The following is a 15853-nucleotide window of genomic DNA, read 5'->3' on the forward strand; positions in this document are numbered from 1 at the left end:
GGGGCTCTGTCTTGACCCTGGTGCTGCTCCAGGATGCACCAAACCGAACTCCACCCTGCGGGAAAGCTCAAGAGGGTCCTCCCAGGATGTGCTTGGCCCCAGAGCTGGGAAGGGACATCACGAGACAGCTTCATAGGTCCATCGCTCTCTGAGCTCACGGTGATTTTGGCAAAGGGCGCTGGGCCCTGAGCCTGCCCGGTACCCAAGGGGAGACTGGCTGAAAGCACCAGCCGGGGCCTAGAAATGAGAAGATCCCTGCATGGGCTCAGGGGGTCTTTTCTGCATAAAACTCCCGACGGGAGCCTGATTCTCTGGCATGGAGCAAAGCACATCCCACTTCGGCCCGGCACGGCTGGGGGAAAGTCAGCAGTGCCACGAGCCCCAATCTCAGAGGCAAACATGACCCATCCCGCAGAAACACGGCCTGATACAGCTGACCCAGAAGTAGGTGGGAAAACTCCCGGCTAACCTTCCTGCGCCCAGTCCAATGCCAGCCCCGGTGCCAGGGCTCCCCGTCCCTCTTCCCTCCCCACCCCTCCACTTGTCCTGAATTAACTTTGGCTGCTGCGACGGGTCCTCTCTGGCAGCTGGTTTGACAGGCAGCTCCTGAACCAACCCCCCTCTGCAATGCTGAGCTAAAATAAAAATATCTCCAGCCTGCCACACTCCACTTGCAGCTCACCTCACTCCAGGGAGCCACCCGGGGGAGAGGGGGGGTGGGGGGGTTGGCAGCCAGAAGGACAAGCAGCCGCCAGACAGACGGACGGATGCAGTAGCGGAAGGACAGCTCGCTTTCTTTTATTTCCCTTCCCTTTCCACCCAGCTTCCACGGCCGGGTGCTGGCGTTCCCCGGGGATTTCGGCTCCCCCCTTCCTTCTCTGACTCCCTAGAGCTGGGGTGGTGCTGTGCTCTGCCAGCTGCTTCTCAAGGTCAGTACCAGGGAGATGCATGGAGAGAGGCTAGTCCGTCCGCTCAAGCCCCACACAGGTAAAGGACTTACTGTGCCACTGCCCTCCTAAATGGGATTTGCACTTCCACGCGGGGGTGTGTGTGTGTGCATATGTGTGTGTCTGGAGGAGACTGGATCTGCAGCTGCAGCAGTTGGGACATTAGGCTGTTTGCCTCCAATGGACAGGACGTGCGAGCCATGTGTAAGATTAACCCCCTGTGCAGAAGTCCTGGTAGCGCCACTCTGAGCCTGTCTTCCAGTGCGCCACATTGCTGGGTAGCGGGCACGCTTGGCCGGGACTGTGCTAAGGGGAGCGTGGGCGCATGCATGGGCTTGCACCCCTGCAGAGCCCGGGGCCAGTGGGGACGGGAGTCCTGCACTATGATCGTGTGGCATTGCAGCTGCAGAGGGAGCGCTCATGGAGCTAAAATTGGAAAGGGCTGCAGCTGAGCGTGCTTCCTCCGGCTCTGCCTCTTGCTGCCGTCGGGGCTCCACATCCCTGCTTTGTGCCACAAACCTCCTGCCCCCCCACCCTGGAAGAGCCTTTTAAGGCACCCTATAAACACATGCTAAGGGCTCCTTAAGGAGACACCTGCCCTGAAGAGCACCCACCCATGCACCTACCTCTTCCTAGACGTCTGCAGGGAGACAGGGCAAAGCCAGGGCAATCTGCCACCAAGGAGCCACGTTGCGGGGTGGGGAGGAGCGCAGGCAAGCAAAGCTAGTGGAGGGGGACTCAGGAGGCTTGGGTGTTAGTACCAGCTGTACCACTGATCTGCTGAGTGGCCTGGGGGAAGTCACACTGCCTCGCCCTGCCTCAGTTTCCCCAGCTGTCAATGGCAGTGATCTTTGTGTGACACCTCGAGACCTATCAGCAAAGTGTTGTGCAGAGAGCCAGATGCCACCCTTAACTTATACCTGCTGGGATGCAGTGTGCGGCTGTCTGGACCCAATACAGTCGTCAGCAAGGGACCAGCTGCCCCTTTATAGCTTGGCTGGCTGCGGAGGGTACGTGCCCCTGGCTCTGTCACCACATCCCCGCCGCCAGCACAAAAGGGGCCAGGCTCCATGCTCGTGCTTCATGAAGTCACCACCGAGGAGCGGGCAGCCAGGCCCAGACACCGTCGTGTTCCCCATCATTAGGGCCCAAAATGCAACTGCCCTCGGTGGCTGCAGCTGGAGACTGCTGCCGTCCGTGCAAGGGCATCAAGTGCCCCCTGCAAGGGCAGGGCTGTGCCCTGTCACCTGGTCCCTAGTCCAGTGATGAATGTGCCCTTTCTTTGGGGCACCCCTGCACCTCCCTGCCAGGAAACCTCTCTGCTACCCAAGCCAAACTCCCAGCCCATTGCTCCTAGCTATTCCCCTTTCCCCACATGCCTAGCTATTCCCCTTCAGCAAGACAACGCAGATCACCAGCTACAGGCACGTAGTACATATGGCCCAAGCTGCTCTTCTCCCCAGATGCAGGCCCCTAAATCTGCAGGTGATGAGGCCTCTCCCTGTGTCAGGTACTGGGATAAGATGCCTGATATTAATGCATTTACTCTCCCAGCACCCTGGTGAGATGCTATTATCCCCATTTTACTGATGGGGAAGAGAGGCCCAGAGAGGCTGAAGGCCTGGCTACCCCATGTCCTGCATACAGTTAGGGAGGGAGACAGTCAAGCTCAGTCCCCTGGATCATGGAGTGGGGGTGAAATGGGTCCAAGGACCCCAAGTCCTCAGGCTGCTCTCAAAGACACCACTAACAAGGGCTGCAGATGGCTCCAATACCACATTTCTTGACTCAGCGGCGGAGGGAAGCAGGGTGCGCTCGAGTGCATCTCCCCACTGAGGACACCAGAGATAGGGTGGTCACCTGCCCTAAAAACTTGCCCCTCTGGCTCTTACATGCATCAGGGGGATTTTTTGCCACCTTCCTCAGAGACCCTGGGTGTTGGCTGCAGCCAAGGCTGGGGCTTGTGACTGGGCTCCTGCTGGGCCTAAAACCCAGAGGTTCTTGGCTGCGGGTCTTGCCCCTCTGCTTAGGGTCAGACCGATCACCACATTTGGGGTCGAGAAGGAGTTTTCCCCCCGGTCAGACTGGAGGGGGCAGGGGTGCCAGGTAGGGGAGCTCACTAAACTGCACCCAGACACAGATGAATGAAGGGCAACCCTCCGGCAACCATCCTCCAGCTGACAGTCAATGGCAAACCACCTGTGGACCTTCCTGGGAGCCCCGATCCGCTCCCTTTGTGCCAGGCCTATTGCATCCGAACACTGGCCTTGACAACAGACCGGAGCTGCCCATCCACTACAACACCGCAGCAATTAAAACCACGTTGCAGACCAGAGCGACTCTGCAGCATAGGCATGAGCAGCAACCCCCCGGGCAAAGAGCAGGAGGTGATTATGTATTTCCATCACACTCCAGGAGAGGGAAGTGGTGCACACATCTATCCCAGCTCATTCCCCTTATGATTTTTTTTTTCTTTCCAAGTTGAAGCGCTGGGGAGAGAAATGCTGGCTCTACCTCCCCGCTTGCATCAGGTTTCCCCTGCATTCACCAATGCGGCAGGATCGTAAATGATCCTGGTCGTGTCCAATTGTTGCGACCTCCAAAAACCCAGGTCAAACCAGCTGCCCTAGCCACTGGATTGCTCCAACACTAAGTAGTTAGGAAAAAACTTCTGCCAAGGTCCAAGGTAGGCATGAGTCCTGCTCACCTCCCTCTGTGCTTGACCACCAAACACAATGCTAGAGAGAAAGAAAGGGGTTTTTTTTGCTATAAACTTCCCCAAAGTGCATCCTGAGGGACCTGCAATCCCCCCCATTTTAATTCAAAGTTTTAAAGCTTTGCACCAGCTGGATATCCCAGGCCTGATCCTGCCCTGCTTACCCCCTTCCCTTCACGGACTGCAATGGAGGACCACCCCAGACGGAGGCTGGGTGTCAAAGTCAGGGAGACTGAACTGCCTTTTCTTTCCTCCTCTCTCCCACCCCAGATCTGGATCTGCCTAGAGTTGGCTGTTGGGGTGAAAACCGGCCAGCATGGGGATTAAAGCGGCTTTGCCGAGTTACGAGCTGGGGTTTTACGCTCTGGTCCTGACCTGTGCCATCGTGTACAGCAGCAGTGACATCTTCGAAGCATCCAGAGGTAACTGTCTTCTAAAAACCTCGCCAGAAATATGCTGGGGGGGAGGATGGGCATGTGAGAGAGAGCCAGTGCACAGGGGATTCATAGATGTTAGGGTCGGAAGGGACCTCAATAGATCATCGAGTCCGACCCCCTGCATAGGCAGGGAAGAGTGCTGGGTCTAGATGACCCCAGCTAGATACTCATCTAACCTCCTCTTGAAGACCCCCCGGGTAGAAAGCCCAGGAGGTGGCAGACCTGGGTCCTAGCTATGTGACGTGGCCCGCGAGGCTCATAGAGGAGCTGCGGATGCAGGGGCAGGGTCATGGAGCTGTTAGCGGATGCATGCCAGCAGCAGGGAGTGAGCAACAACAGTGCCAACCCCTGCCGCCAGTCGCAAGGCCACATCCAGGGCTGGATCCAGTCCTGGACTCCCGGCCCAGCCTGGGGGGCAGGGGGAGTTTGACACCTCTGGGCCATACGATAGTTTGGGGATCTGGGGTAATGCTGAGGGTGGTCAGCTGGGCTCCGCTCTCTGCTCCCGAGGCTGCGTGCACATTTCATGCGATAACTATGTATACGTGTCCAAGCCGGAGGCCCCAGGAGCAGCTTTGGGCATGTGGTCCTGCCTTGAGCAGGTGGTCGGATTAGATGCGACCTCCTGAGGTCCCTTCCCACCCTCGTTGTCTATGACTCTAACTTAAGGCAATTGCGTTGGTTTTGCTGAGAGCGCACATATAACCCACTGCCCCTGTCACTTGGCCCTCAGGAGGTGGCTTTGGCATCCCCGTGGCTCCCCCCAGCCTAACGCCCGTTCTTTTGCAGATAACATGAACAGAAAGGCCTTTCGGGAGGCCATAAAGCCAGGATGGCATTACTTTGGCAGGAAAATGGTAAGCAGTGCAAGAGCGGGCATTGCTCATGCTTTAATCGCTTAATAGAGCACTGTCTAGCTGAAAACCAAGCCTCGGCTTTGCTGCTGCTGGTTTCTGCTTGCCTGGTTCATGCAAATCTTCCCCTATTGCCCGTGCAATTAATTCACTGCTTGATTAGTAATAAGGCAATGATCACGCGGGTCGCACGGTGTGTGTGCGCAGCACTTTACAGACGTCTGCGGAGAATGGTGACCGCAGTCGATCCCTTTATGGCCAACGTGTAGATTTAAGATCCATGGGTAGTCGGAAGGAGATGAAAGCTGCAGACCCGGTCCTAGGAGGTGCCAAGCTCCCATGGCCCCTACCAAAATCAGTGGGTATTGAAGCCCTCCAGCGCCTCATAGGAGTGTGGCCTGAGAAGGACATTTGGGGGAGCTGAAGGCTTGGATGGAAGTGGGCTAAGTATACAGAAAGTCATCCCAGGCAGCGTAGACACAGCAATCCTATTCCCATGGCTTGTCCTTGCTGACATGGTTTTGCTCTGACAGGACGCAGCTGACTTCGAATGGGCCATGTGGTTCTCCTCCTTCAGGAACTTCATCCTCTTTGCCCTTTCAGGGCACGTCCTGTTTGCCAAGGTCTGCTCCATGATAGTCCCACAGGTGAGCCAGGGGCACTACCCAGACAGGGTCAGACCCAGTGTGGGGTTGGATCCCCCTTCTCTCTGCTCTAGCGTGATCTAACATCCACGTCCTTGGCGTCTACGCAGGGCTGACTGCTCTTTCTCCCATATTCCTTGGGCTCCCAAGAGTTGTCTAAAACGTTATGAATGCTGTTTCTGACACGCTCCTGCAAGGCTGAGAAGCAAAAATTCATCTGAGCCACTGAGAATCCATGGGCACGGGCATAGGGTGGGAACTAAATACTTGGGCATTTTGATATACCCAGTCTGTGCACCGGCACCTCAAGTGCTCTTCCAGCTCCATCACATTATGAGCTCTTTCTGCAGCCAGGCTATCCACTGCTCATCGTTTCTGCAATGCCCAACACAATAGGTCTCTTCTCTCCATCCACTGATAGACACCAACACGATAAAAGCCAGGAAATGATAACAGTAGCTGCAAAGCCACCAAGACCTGAGTGCTGCGGGTAGGAGAGGTACAGAGAGATGCTTTAGTCTTGAATTTAGAGGCACGATTGTTTGGGGGGGGGGGGGTCTTTTTTAATCATGCCGTATGGGCTGGTTTCTTTTCATCTTCTATTTGATCAGGGCAAATAACACAAAGCAGGATTGTTGCCCATTGGCGCGTCTACACAAGACCGCTAGCGGTGAGTGGCGCAAAGTGTGATGCAACACTACTGCGCAGTCGTACCGAGCTACTGCACAGTCAGCATCACCTAAAAGCTGTTCGGCAACACTACTGTGCATTAACTCGGGTTACTACACACTCATTTAGTACTTGTGTATACATTTAGTACTTGTGTATACTTTAGTATACAAGTACTAAACGACTGCACAGTAAGAACTGCGCAGTCAGCGTCTCATGTAGATGCAGCCATGATGTACTAGGGCTGTTGGGGAAGGGAAAGATCATAAATACTTTAGGTACAAGGCAGGATTACTATAATCTGGGGAGGAAGGAAGGTGCACTGGAATAAAGGACCGACCGCAAACCCAGAAGACCGTAGCCAAATCACTGGGTCTTCCCATCCATAAGGTACCAGTGACGGCACTGTCCTATCTGATAGGTGCGTTGTGAGGATGGGTATACTGAGCACTGCAAAGGGGGGGAACTTTTGTACAGCGATGTCCTCAGCTAAATGCACCCTGGCCGACATCTTACTATCACTATTCAAGTCCATGGGAGCTTTGCTGTTGACTTTGCCAGGACCCAGATACCCCCCAACACCTCTAGGAGTCAGTCCACGTGTTGCTGAAGGATGCTGGGTGTGACAGTGGTGCAGTCTGGTGTGAAACACCTTTTCTTTGCTCACAGCACAGGTCTGTGGTCTACATGCTGTATGGGATGCTGGCTGTGCTGAGCACCATGGGCACCTCCTACCTGATGATCATCCTCACCCACTGCCTGGTGCTCTACAGTGTCTCACTGGCTAAGCAGAAGTGGCTGTGCTTCGCGGCTGGGCTCTGCAGCCTGGCCTCCTTCAAGCTGGAGCCTTTCAGCACGTGGCAGGTAGGTGGAGTGGTGGCAGGTGGTTTAATTTCCAGCTCTTCTCTATTCCCACTGGGTTTGCAGCCCGGCCACACACCGCTTCGCTGGGCCAAGCTAAAACCTTTGAGGAGGAGCCAGAAATCAAAGCAGCAATGGGCTCAGCGCAGAGCAGGTGGAAGTCAGGACTCCCGGGGTCCTTTCCTGGCCTTGGGACTGACCCAGCCCATGTCAGCTTCAACATGGAGGCACTAATCGTTCCAATTAGCAAAGCAGTCTTAAACCCATGGATGGTCCCCGTGCTGGCTTAAAGCCAGGGCACTGCACCAGGACTCAGGAGATCAGAGTTTTATGCCCATCTCTGCCACTAGTCTGCCGGTGACCTTGGTCAGGTCACTTTGCCTCAGTTTTCCCATCTGTAAAATGGAGTCGCTAATCTCCTTCATAAAGCCCTTTGGGAATTATGAATGAAAAACACTAAACAAGGACAAGGTATTACCGTATTTACCCATATAACACATACCACCATATAAGAGACACCTTGTACTGGAAAGAAGGAATAAAGACAAAAAAAAAAACCCTTTTTTTGTTCCAGTTAGCAAAGCAGTCAAATACAAGCAGTCTTAAACCCATGGATGGTCCCCGTGCTGGCTTAATGCCAGGGCCCTGGACCAGGACTCAGGAGATCAGAGTTTTATGCCCGTCTCTGCCCCTAGTTTGCTGGTGACCTCGGTCAAGTCACTTTGCCTCACTATGCCTCAGTTTTCCCATCTGTAAAATGCAGATGCTGATCTCCTTTGTAACGCCCTTTGGGATTGATGGATGAAAAACACTAAACAAGGACAAGGTATTACCGTATTTATCCACATAGCACATACCCCCAAATAAGATGCATGCTGGAAAGAAGGAATAAAGAAACAAAAATTCTTTTCACAAAATTGTTCAGAATAAGTTTCCTCATTTAAGGCGTACCCCAATTTTCAATCATTACATTTCGGGAAGAAGGCATGTGTGGTATATGAATTAATAAGCTATTATTATTGCTTTAGTAACATGCTGAATCAAAGCCAACAGTACTTTGCTGTGTTACAGGAGTACGGTGAGGCTTAGAAACAAAGCTTTGCTTATCCACAGACAAATGTGGCTTGATTTTTTCACAGGGTTAAGGCATCTGGGCACCCAACGCCCACTGATTTCCCGTGCTAGGAATACAAGGCAGTAAGAGAAGAGTTCATTGAATCTGGCACCTAAATACCTTAGAGGATTTGAGCTTGGGGCCACAGCTCCTAAAGATGTAAACCAGAGGTCTGGGTGGTGAAAAGCCAGTCATGCTCTGGGGTACCTTTGCATCTACGAGACGTGCTTGCCCGGTGTCCTTAGCCCCATCCCAGTTCTGGCAATTGCATTCCACTCATCTAAGTCCCCCTTGCGATATATCAGCTATAATTTAACATTCAAGGCACCTGCGCAGGCTGGCTAGCAATGGTGTTCCTTCCCAGGGAGGCGGCAGGGCAGTGGCAGGCGAAGTGAGTCTATGTATAACATCTGGTAAGGGTGCAATTCCCCCACGTTTTGAAGGTCATTGCAATACCGACACATGACTTAAGTGGGCCTCACAGCTCACATGTGCTAAGCTGCAATGCGATGATGGATTTAAAATGTAAAGCTTCAGTACTGTTTCTGGATATAAAGTCCAAAAACCTAAGTGAAGTGTAGTTAGCCATTGGAACAACTTACCCAGGCTGTGAGGGGGTCTCCCTCCCCTTTATACTAGGACTGTAACGTGTTTCTGTTACAGCACAAATGAAGTCGAATGGAGAAATGACTGGGAGAGAGTTTGGCTCACTATGCCTCGGTTTTCTCCATCTGTAAAATAGGAAAGGCTTTGGTTATGCAGGAAGTGAGACAAGAGGGTCATCAGGGTTTCTTGTGCTCTCAAAAGCTAGGCGGGGACGCTATACAAATATAAGAGACCATTCATGGAAGAAAAAGTGCACGGAGTGAGATCTGGGTGCATGAATTGCCCACTGCAGCCAAGAAGCTTTTGAACTACCGTTTTGGCCGGTCCCTGCCGTAACTGTTCTTTTCTGTCCAGAATGGGTTTGTAACGGGAACTTTTGATCTTCAAGATGTTCTGTTTTATGGAGGAAGTGGCTTCACCATTATGCGCTGCATGAGCCTGGCGCTGGAGAACTGCGAGAGGCAGGAGGGGATCTACTCCATCATCGACTTGCTGAAGTACAACTTCTACCTCCCCTTCTTCTTCTTTGGCCCAGTTATGACCTTTGACCAATTCCACGCTCAGGTAAGTGCTGGGTGATGCCCGCTCCTTACAGCTGAAGCAATTGGTTTTTGAAAGGGACCCTCTGGCCAGCCCCTCACTTTGAACCTGTAGTGTTGCCCTCCTCAAAAACTGCACTTGCAAGGTGGAGGCCACCGATAACCACAGGCGGCCCAGTTAGATTCGTTTCGACCCATCCTTGCGTGTGGACGCAGTCAAGTACTCAGACTGCTGGTAATGTCAGCTGCACCAGCAAGCCCAGTCGGTCGAGCTTTTTTCAGGCATCTTTGCACCCATAACGATGGGAAGAAAGAAGCTCTGATGGTGCAGCATCAGACTGAGAGTCTGGAGACTCAGGTTCAATTGCTGCCCTTTGGTGGATAGATTGACAACAGCCTCCGTGCAACAGGTTGGACTCGATCAGGTTGGACTAGGTCTGGGGCACGCGCTGCACAGGGCTCCAGGCATGGTCTATACTGGCCCGCAGACCAGCCCAGAGACCCTCATCCAGCCACAGGGACCAGAGGAGTTTGGCACCCCTGGACTAGATGACCTTTAGGTTCCTTTCTAGCCCTTTGATTCTAGGCCAGACATACACCGGGGCCCTGCCACACATTGCATAATTAACTAATAAATCAGGCAATAAAATTTAGACTGACCACACATACAAAGTAGTTATCACGCCATAAAAGTGTCCACCCAGTTTTATAAAGAGCTAACCATCTCCCAAGTTGGTGCTTGAAAATGCATAACAACTTTATGGCTGGTTTCTATCCAGCTTTAATTTGAATGCACGGTAGGGCTGTAAGGTGTGCAAATAAGCAGAGAAGTACGATCACCTGGTTCTCTAGCCTATGGAGAGAGAAAGGCCACACATAAATGAGATTTTCAGGACTAGTCGATATGTCTACTATGGGCCTGCACTGCGGAGATGTTGGGTGCCTGAAGCTCCCATTGCAACTCATGGGAGGTAAAGGTACCAATATTATGAGCCTCAAAAAAAAGGGTGGAAAAAAATTTCCATTCTCTTATAATGGGACCTGGCCAGCTAAACATAGGGATTCTTCCTGCTCTCCGCTTAGAGGGTACATGTGTGTACGCACAGGCATATACATTTGAATTGCACAGAGAAGTTAGAGTTGCAAGGCAAACTTCCAGGTCATATATAGTCATCTCACATTTTTCATCACCAGCTGATAACCAAGCATCTTCAGAAAGAGAAACAGGACCCACTGCTCAGCAGCACACTAAATAAGGCAAAAAACACTAAGCCTCGTCACGCACGTGTGCCAAGTTTGCCGTTTTACTGGCAAACACATGCAAAAGGGGGGAGACCAGCTGACATCTGCATCTCATTTAGTATTTAAATGCCATGCGATGAAGCAGCACTGGGTTCACTCTTATTCCCCCATGACCGATTTGCTTTTCAATGCTTAAAGAACCTAAATAATCAGTGCGTCGCCAAAACTAAAGGCCAATTCTTCATTTCCCCCTAAACAAATCTAAGCAAGGCTACACTTATACATATACAATAACGGTTACCGGCAGACTTGAGGAACTAGGATTAGTCTGGAGAAGAGAGGGTTGCGTGGGGGGGTGACAACAGTCTTCAGATACCTGAGGAGTGGTTATAAAGAGGATGGAGACAAATTATTCTCTGCTGGCATAGGGAACAGGACCGAGAACAATGGTCTCCAACGCCAGCAGAGGAAATTTAGGTTGGAGATTAGGAAGAGCTCCCTTGCTGTGAGGTGGTCAAGCATTGGAAGAAGCTACCCAGAGAGGTTGTGGCACCATCCCTGGACATTTTCAGGAGTGGATCAGACAAACACTTTATGGGACGGTTCAGATTGGGCTGAACCTGCCTCGAGCAGGGGGCTGGACTAAATTACCTCCTGAGGTCCCTTTCAGCCCTGCTTTTTTTATGATTCTAGGATAATAATCCCTGCCCTTGAAGTGCCTCTTAAAAGGGACACTGCCAAATTTAAATTCAGGATATAATATATTTGGGCATACAAGCACATTATAGACTAGATTTAATACAGTCAAAAAATATTCAGAGAAAATCTGTGCTGAGGAAACACTTCCCCACAGCACTGGAAACCTGAATGTGACAGTATCGATGGTGATTGTAGAGGAGTGGGGCTGGAAGGGACCTCCAGAGGTCATCTAGTCCAACCCCCTGCCTGCGGCAGCATCATCTCTATCCAAACCATAATCTAAACTCTACATAAGACTACCATGAATCCTGACACAAGACAAGACATGCCACCCTAACCTGCCACAGGTAAAGCAGGGGAACCACGGCAGCCACAGTCCTGCTGCTATGAGATGTTGTCAATATAAAAGTAAAGGTGTAAAGATGATTAGGGCAAAGTTTTAGTGGTTCACGTTGAATGAAGTGGACAAAGTGCAACAGAATCAATGGCTTTCAAACCTTTCTGTATTGGGCTTGGATATTAGGAAAGACTATCTCACTAGGAGGGTAGTGAAGCACTGGATCAGGTTAGCCAGAGAGGTGGTGGACTCTCCATCCTTAGAGGTTTTTAGGACCCAGCTAGACAAAGCCTTGCCTGGGATGATGTAGTTGGGGCTGGTCCTGCTCGGAGCAGGGGGGTGGACTAGATGGGAACTCCCGGGGGCCCTCCCAACTCTCATTTTCTATGATTTTCTATTATTCTGTAAGTTTGGCAACACAGGCAAGAATGTCATTTGTACTTGGATAATGTCCCTTTCATTTCGGAGTCTACATCAAACACCGATCTCACAGAATCATCTTTCATTGTACACAATGGTGCTGCTGTTGCTTTGTTGGTTCGACTCACATTGTGGCCAGGAACCTGATATTTCAAAGCCCAGGCACCTTGTTGCTCCCTTCGCAGAATGGGCTCCATTCTGCGAAGGGCTGAGCCCCCACGGGATGCATTTGAGTATTGCCACCCCCTCTCGTGGCGGATCATATTCAGGATAACCACCAAGTGTTGCTGACAGCAAAGGCTGCAGTTCAAAGGATCAGTTCACAACTCAAGCCAAATTCTGGCTTCACGACATCAACTTCTCAGTAGGAACTGGGGATACTCAGGACTTACCGATCGGTAACCAGATAAGGTCCAATCCTGCAGACAAGAAGTGACCCACAGCACCGTTAAAGCCTCTCCAAGTTAATGCTAGCATTCTTCCCAAAGCATATTTGCCGTGCAGCTGAACGCTACCGCCAGTCTCCTCACTCTGCCTCCAGAGCAGGCAGCCACGATGCCGAGTGACAGATCCCGACAGCCCCAACCAATGCGTCCCCAGGCAGTGTGATTAGTGGGACTCCCCGTCAAACTCTATTTGCAATCTTCACAGCTGCTGCCAGACAGGCGTCTGCTGTGCGCGGCTGAAAATACTGTACGATGTGACAGCGCCACATCCTGCCCCCGTTTACACCGGGGGAAACCCAAAATAACCTGGGTGATGCCAGAGGAATTATGCTATTTTAACAGTGTAAATTGGCCATGAAGGATGGTAGTCAAACTATGTGATTGCTTCAGTGCACCCAAACCTTGCAACCTGCAGATTTTTAAGATTCACCCACCCCCACACAAGCCTATGCTGATCTTTCTCGGTTTCTTCCACGGCCAGTGGGCTCACGGCCTTAAAAGCCAGACGGGGCCATTTCTGGTCCCATATCCCGACTTCACCCCTCGCACAGAAATTCATCCACTAATACCTGCATTGAGTACAGCAGCTTCCTTCGGTTCATGGAGATGAGGGTTGGTGCCTTTGCCACGCAGCAAGTATTCAGGTCCAGATCTTCTCCTCCTCACCAAAGCCAACTCCCAAGCTGTGTTGCCTTCAATTAAAGGAAAGTTCATTAGAGAGGATAAAGATAAATTTGCCCCGTAAGGCAGAATATAAAAGCACAGGTACGGCAGCACAAGGCTACAGAAAACATAGCAGGGGCCTATAATGAGCTGGGTTAGTTTATAGTCCACAGACTCATTAAGGGCACCTGCAAAATGGGCAGTCGCACCTGTTAAAGCTGTGCTAAAGGAGCGCGCTCATACACCTTAAGCCAAAGGAGGATGGCTGACAATCTGGCCCAGAGGGCACTAATGGCAGACTGATGTAGGCGAGGCAAGTTCAATGCTACATTGTGATGCCAGCAGCCAGGAGTCATTTCCGCGCTGTTTGGGGAAGCGGGGTGCGCTGCTGGCTGGAGCAGAGCCAAGTGGCTGGCTCTGGACCTGCTCCATGCTGGCTTTTCAGTAGTCCCTTGCCCTCTCGCATGTTCAGCTGACCCACCTGCGAGTTGGATAAACTCATAATGTGGTTTAGCTCAGCCTAGATGGGCTAATAGTCCTCTCCGGCCCTAAAAATCGGAGAATCCCCAGGGCTGTTTTGAGGCTGGATCCATGACAGATCTGACTAGGAGCTTCCCCAGATAAAAGCAGGACCTCACCAAATGACCCATTGCTACTAGAGCACCTCACGTCCCTGCAGCGCTCGTCTCCGAATCCCCCGCACTATCCTAACCTGGCCTAGGAGTCCCCCATGCATGGATGCCTGGAGACCTCCCAAAGGAAATCCCATGCCTCCCCAGCCTTGCTCAGGGAACAGGCATGCCACAGGGCAACATCCAGAGCACAGTCTGTCCCCAAAGACAAAATTGGCTTTGCTACAGCTGCTGCCAAGGCACTAATTGGGTAAAACCTCCCAAGGCACCAACCTCATCAGAGCTAAGCCTTCCTTTCCCTTATGGGACCTGACCTGTCCTTTTTTTAGCATTCTCCTTACCGGAGAAACAAAAGCATCTGAAAAATGACTCAACCACTGACTTCACAATATTTAACAGGCAATGACTCTCCTCCCATCCCTTTGTGGATAAAGACAACCCATTGGGGGGTGCAAAATGAAGTCCCAGCTTCCCTGGCATAGTCAGGGGCAGCTTGCCTCCCTGGCATAGTCGGCACATTGGGCTGCACAGCCGGACCATCAACTGGGCAGACGACCTCACTGCAATCTTGTGGTCCCAAGAGAAAAAAGCTCATAATTAGGAATATTTTTTTGCCCAAAAGCGGGCAACATCTGTCAGGGGAATCAAAGAAAGATTTGGCCCTTCCCAGCATAGTGGCAGGATGTGTCTGCACCAAACAATTTGGTAGGTTTTGTTTTTACATTGCCACTGCTGGCAGTCGGCTTAGAGCTGCATCTATAGTAAGAGTCTCTCCTACGTGTCCGTACAGTTTCTAGGACAAACGGACTCTCATCTGTGTTGGGGCCCCTGTCATATGCATGAAAAACAAGAAGAATGGTAGTGACAGTGGGACTCCACCAGAAATAAGCTTTCAGAAGATCTGGGGGATTTCTTCCCCGCCAGATTTGTAGAACATACAGGATGCAACTTCAATGCAGTGATGCAGACCAGGTCAGCTACACAAAGTATGTCAATAGGAGAGCTGCAGACAGCCCTGATGCTGATTAGCAGAATGGATGGGACAATCATGTCCTGGTGGAGGCCAAGTTCAGGACCAGCTCGACGGGAGTAGGTGCTACCCAGGCTAAAAGTGCTAGAATCAATCTCTGAGCTTTTTGCAGCTGGGAACATCTTTTTTGCTCTGTGTTTGTACAGCACCCAACACAGTTCTGTCCCGATCTATGTCTGGGACATGGCAGCAGTCTTAAAAAGACTTGAAGTGCTAGCAAAAAGAAGAGGGGAAACCTTACTCCCACTGCTGCAGAGAGAAGGATGTGGGCTTGAAGTTGCAGCAAAGTCGGTTTAGATTGGGTATCAATCTGCCCTGGTCGAGCAGTGGGGCAGTGGAATAGAGACCTAGGGCAGCTGGGGGCTTTCCATCACTGACGATCTCCAAGTGGAGGTTGGATAAACATTGGTCAGGGGTGTTTGTGACAGGGAGATCATGTGGCTAGTCACTGTGCCAGCCCACCCCTCTGTCTAGGGCAGTCCACCCTGTCTCTCCTGCCACGACTTGTAGAAGTAATAAGAGGGAGGCTGCCCATTTAAGGCTCCGATGCCATGTGGGGTCTACACACGGCTCCGACCTTCCCTTACTGTGTCCCATGCCTTGCTGATGGCATCCACAACTTGCAGTAGCTCCAGCTAGAAGCCAAGCCAAACTTCGCCCTTTGCTGGCCCTCTCACACTCAACTCATGCACTCTGTCCCCTCTCACCGAGCCTCATTTATGCCGCCCTTCACTGGGCCTCTTCCAGCCCACCCTGCTCCTTTGAATGCTCCCCGCTTGGGCCATCATTCACTCTGGGTGATCCCCCCCAGCCTTTCAGGTGCCTCATGGAGCCTACTCTATGGGTGATGGTCCTTTTGCCTAAAACTAGGCTGACTCTGGCCACTAGCCCCTCCCCAGGCCCTCGGCTCTTATTACACTCTCTGCTCCATCTCTGGGGCTGCTCTCTGGGGCTTGGGGTCTTACACCCCCAGGGACTCAGGTGCCTACCCTTAGGC

At 51.9% G+C, this 15853-nt stretch overlaps 1 protein-coding gene across 3 annotated transcripts in view; it reads left to right on the forward strand.

Annotated features, from left to right (window-relative positions):
- The first annotated feature begins 697 nt into the window (after nucleotides 1–697).
- HHATL (hedgehog acyltransferase like) overlaps nucleotides 698–15853 on the forward strand; it is a 28930-nt gene continuing 13774 nt past the window's right edge. Inside the window, exons 1-6 of one of the 3 annotated variants that reach the window (XM_006025908.3) lie at nucleotides 698–987; nucleotides 3934–4085; nucleotides 4890–4957; nucleotides 5488–5601; nucleotides 6937–7131; nucleotides 9203–9412. In XM_006025908.3, coding sequence (XP_006025970.1) covers nucleotides 3980–4085; nucleotides 4890–4957; nucleotides 5488–5601; nucleotides 6937–7131; nucleotides 9203–9412 — 693 coding nt within the window. In that variant the 5' untranslated portion in view covers nucleotides 698–987; nucleotides 3934–3979. Of the gene's footprint in view, nucleotides 988–3933; nucleotides 4086–4889; nucleotides 4958–5487; nucleotides 5602–6936; nucleotides 7132–9202; nucleotides 9413–15853 lie in introns of those variants that run through there. The other 2 variants (XM_006025907.2, XM_025206820.1) reach the window with 2 other exon arrangements.

The sequence above is a fragment of the Alligator sinensis genome, unplaced genomic scaffold (assembly GCF_000455745.1).
Source record: "Alligator sinensis unplaced genomic scaffold, ASM45574v1 scaffold531_1, whole genome shotgun sequence".
Classification (NCBI taxonomy): domain Eukaryota; kingdom Metazoa; phylum Chordata; order Crocodylia; family Alligatoridae; genus Alligator; species Alligator sinensis.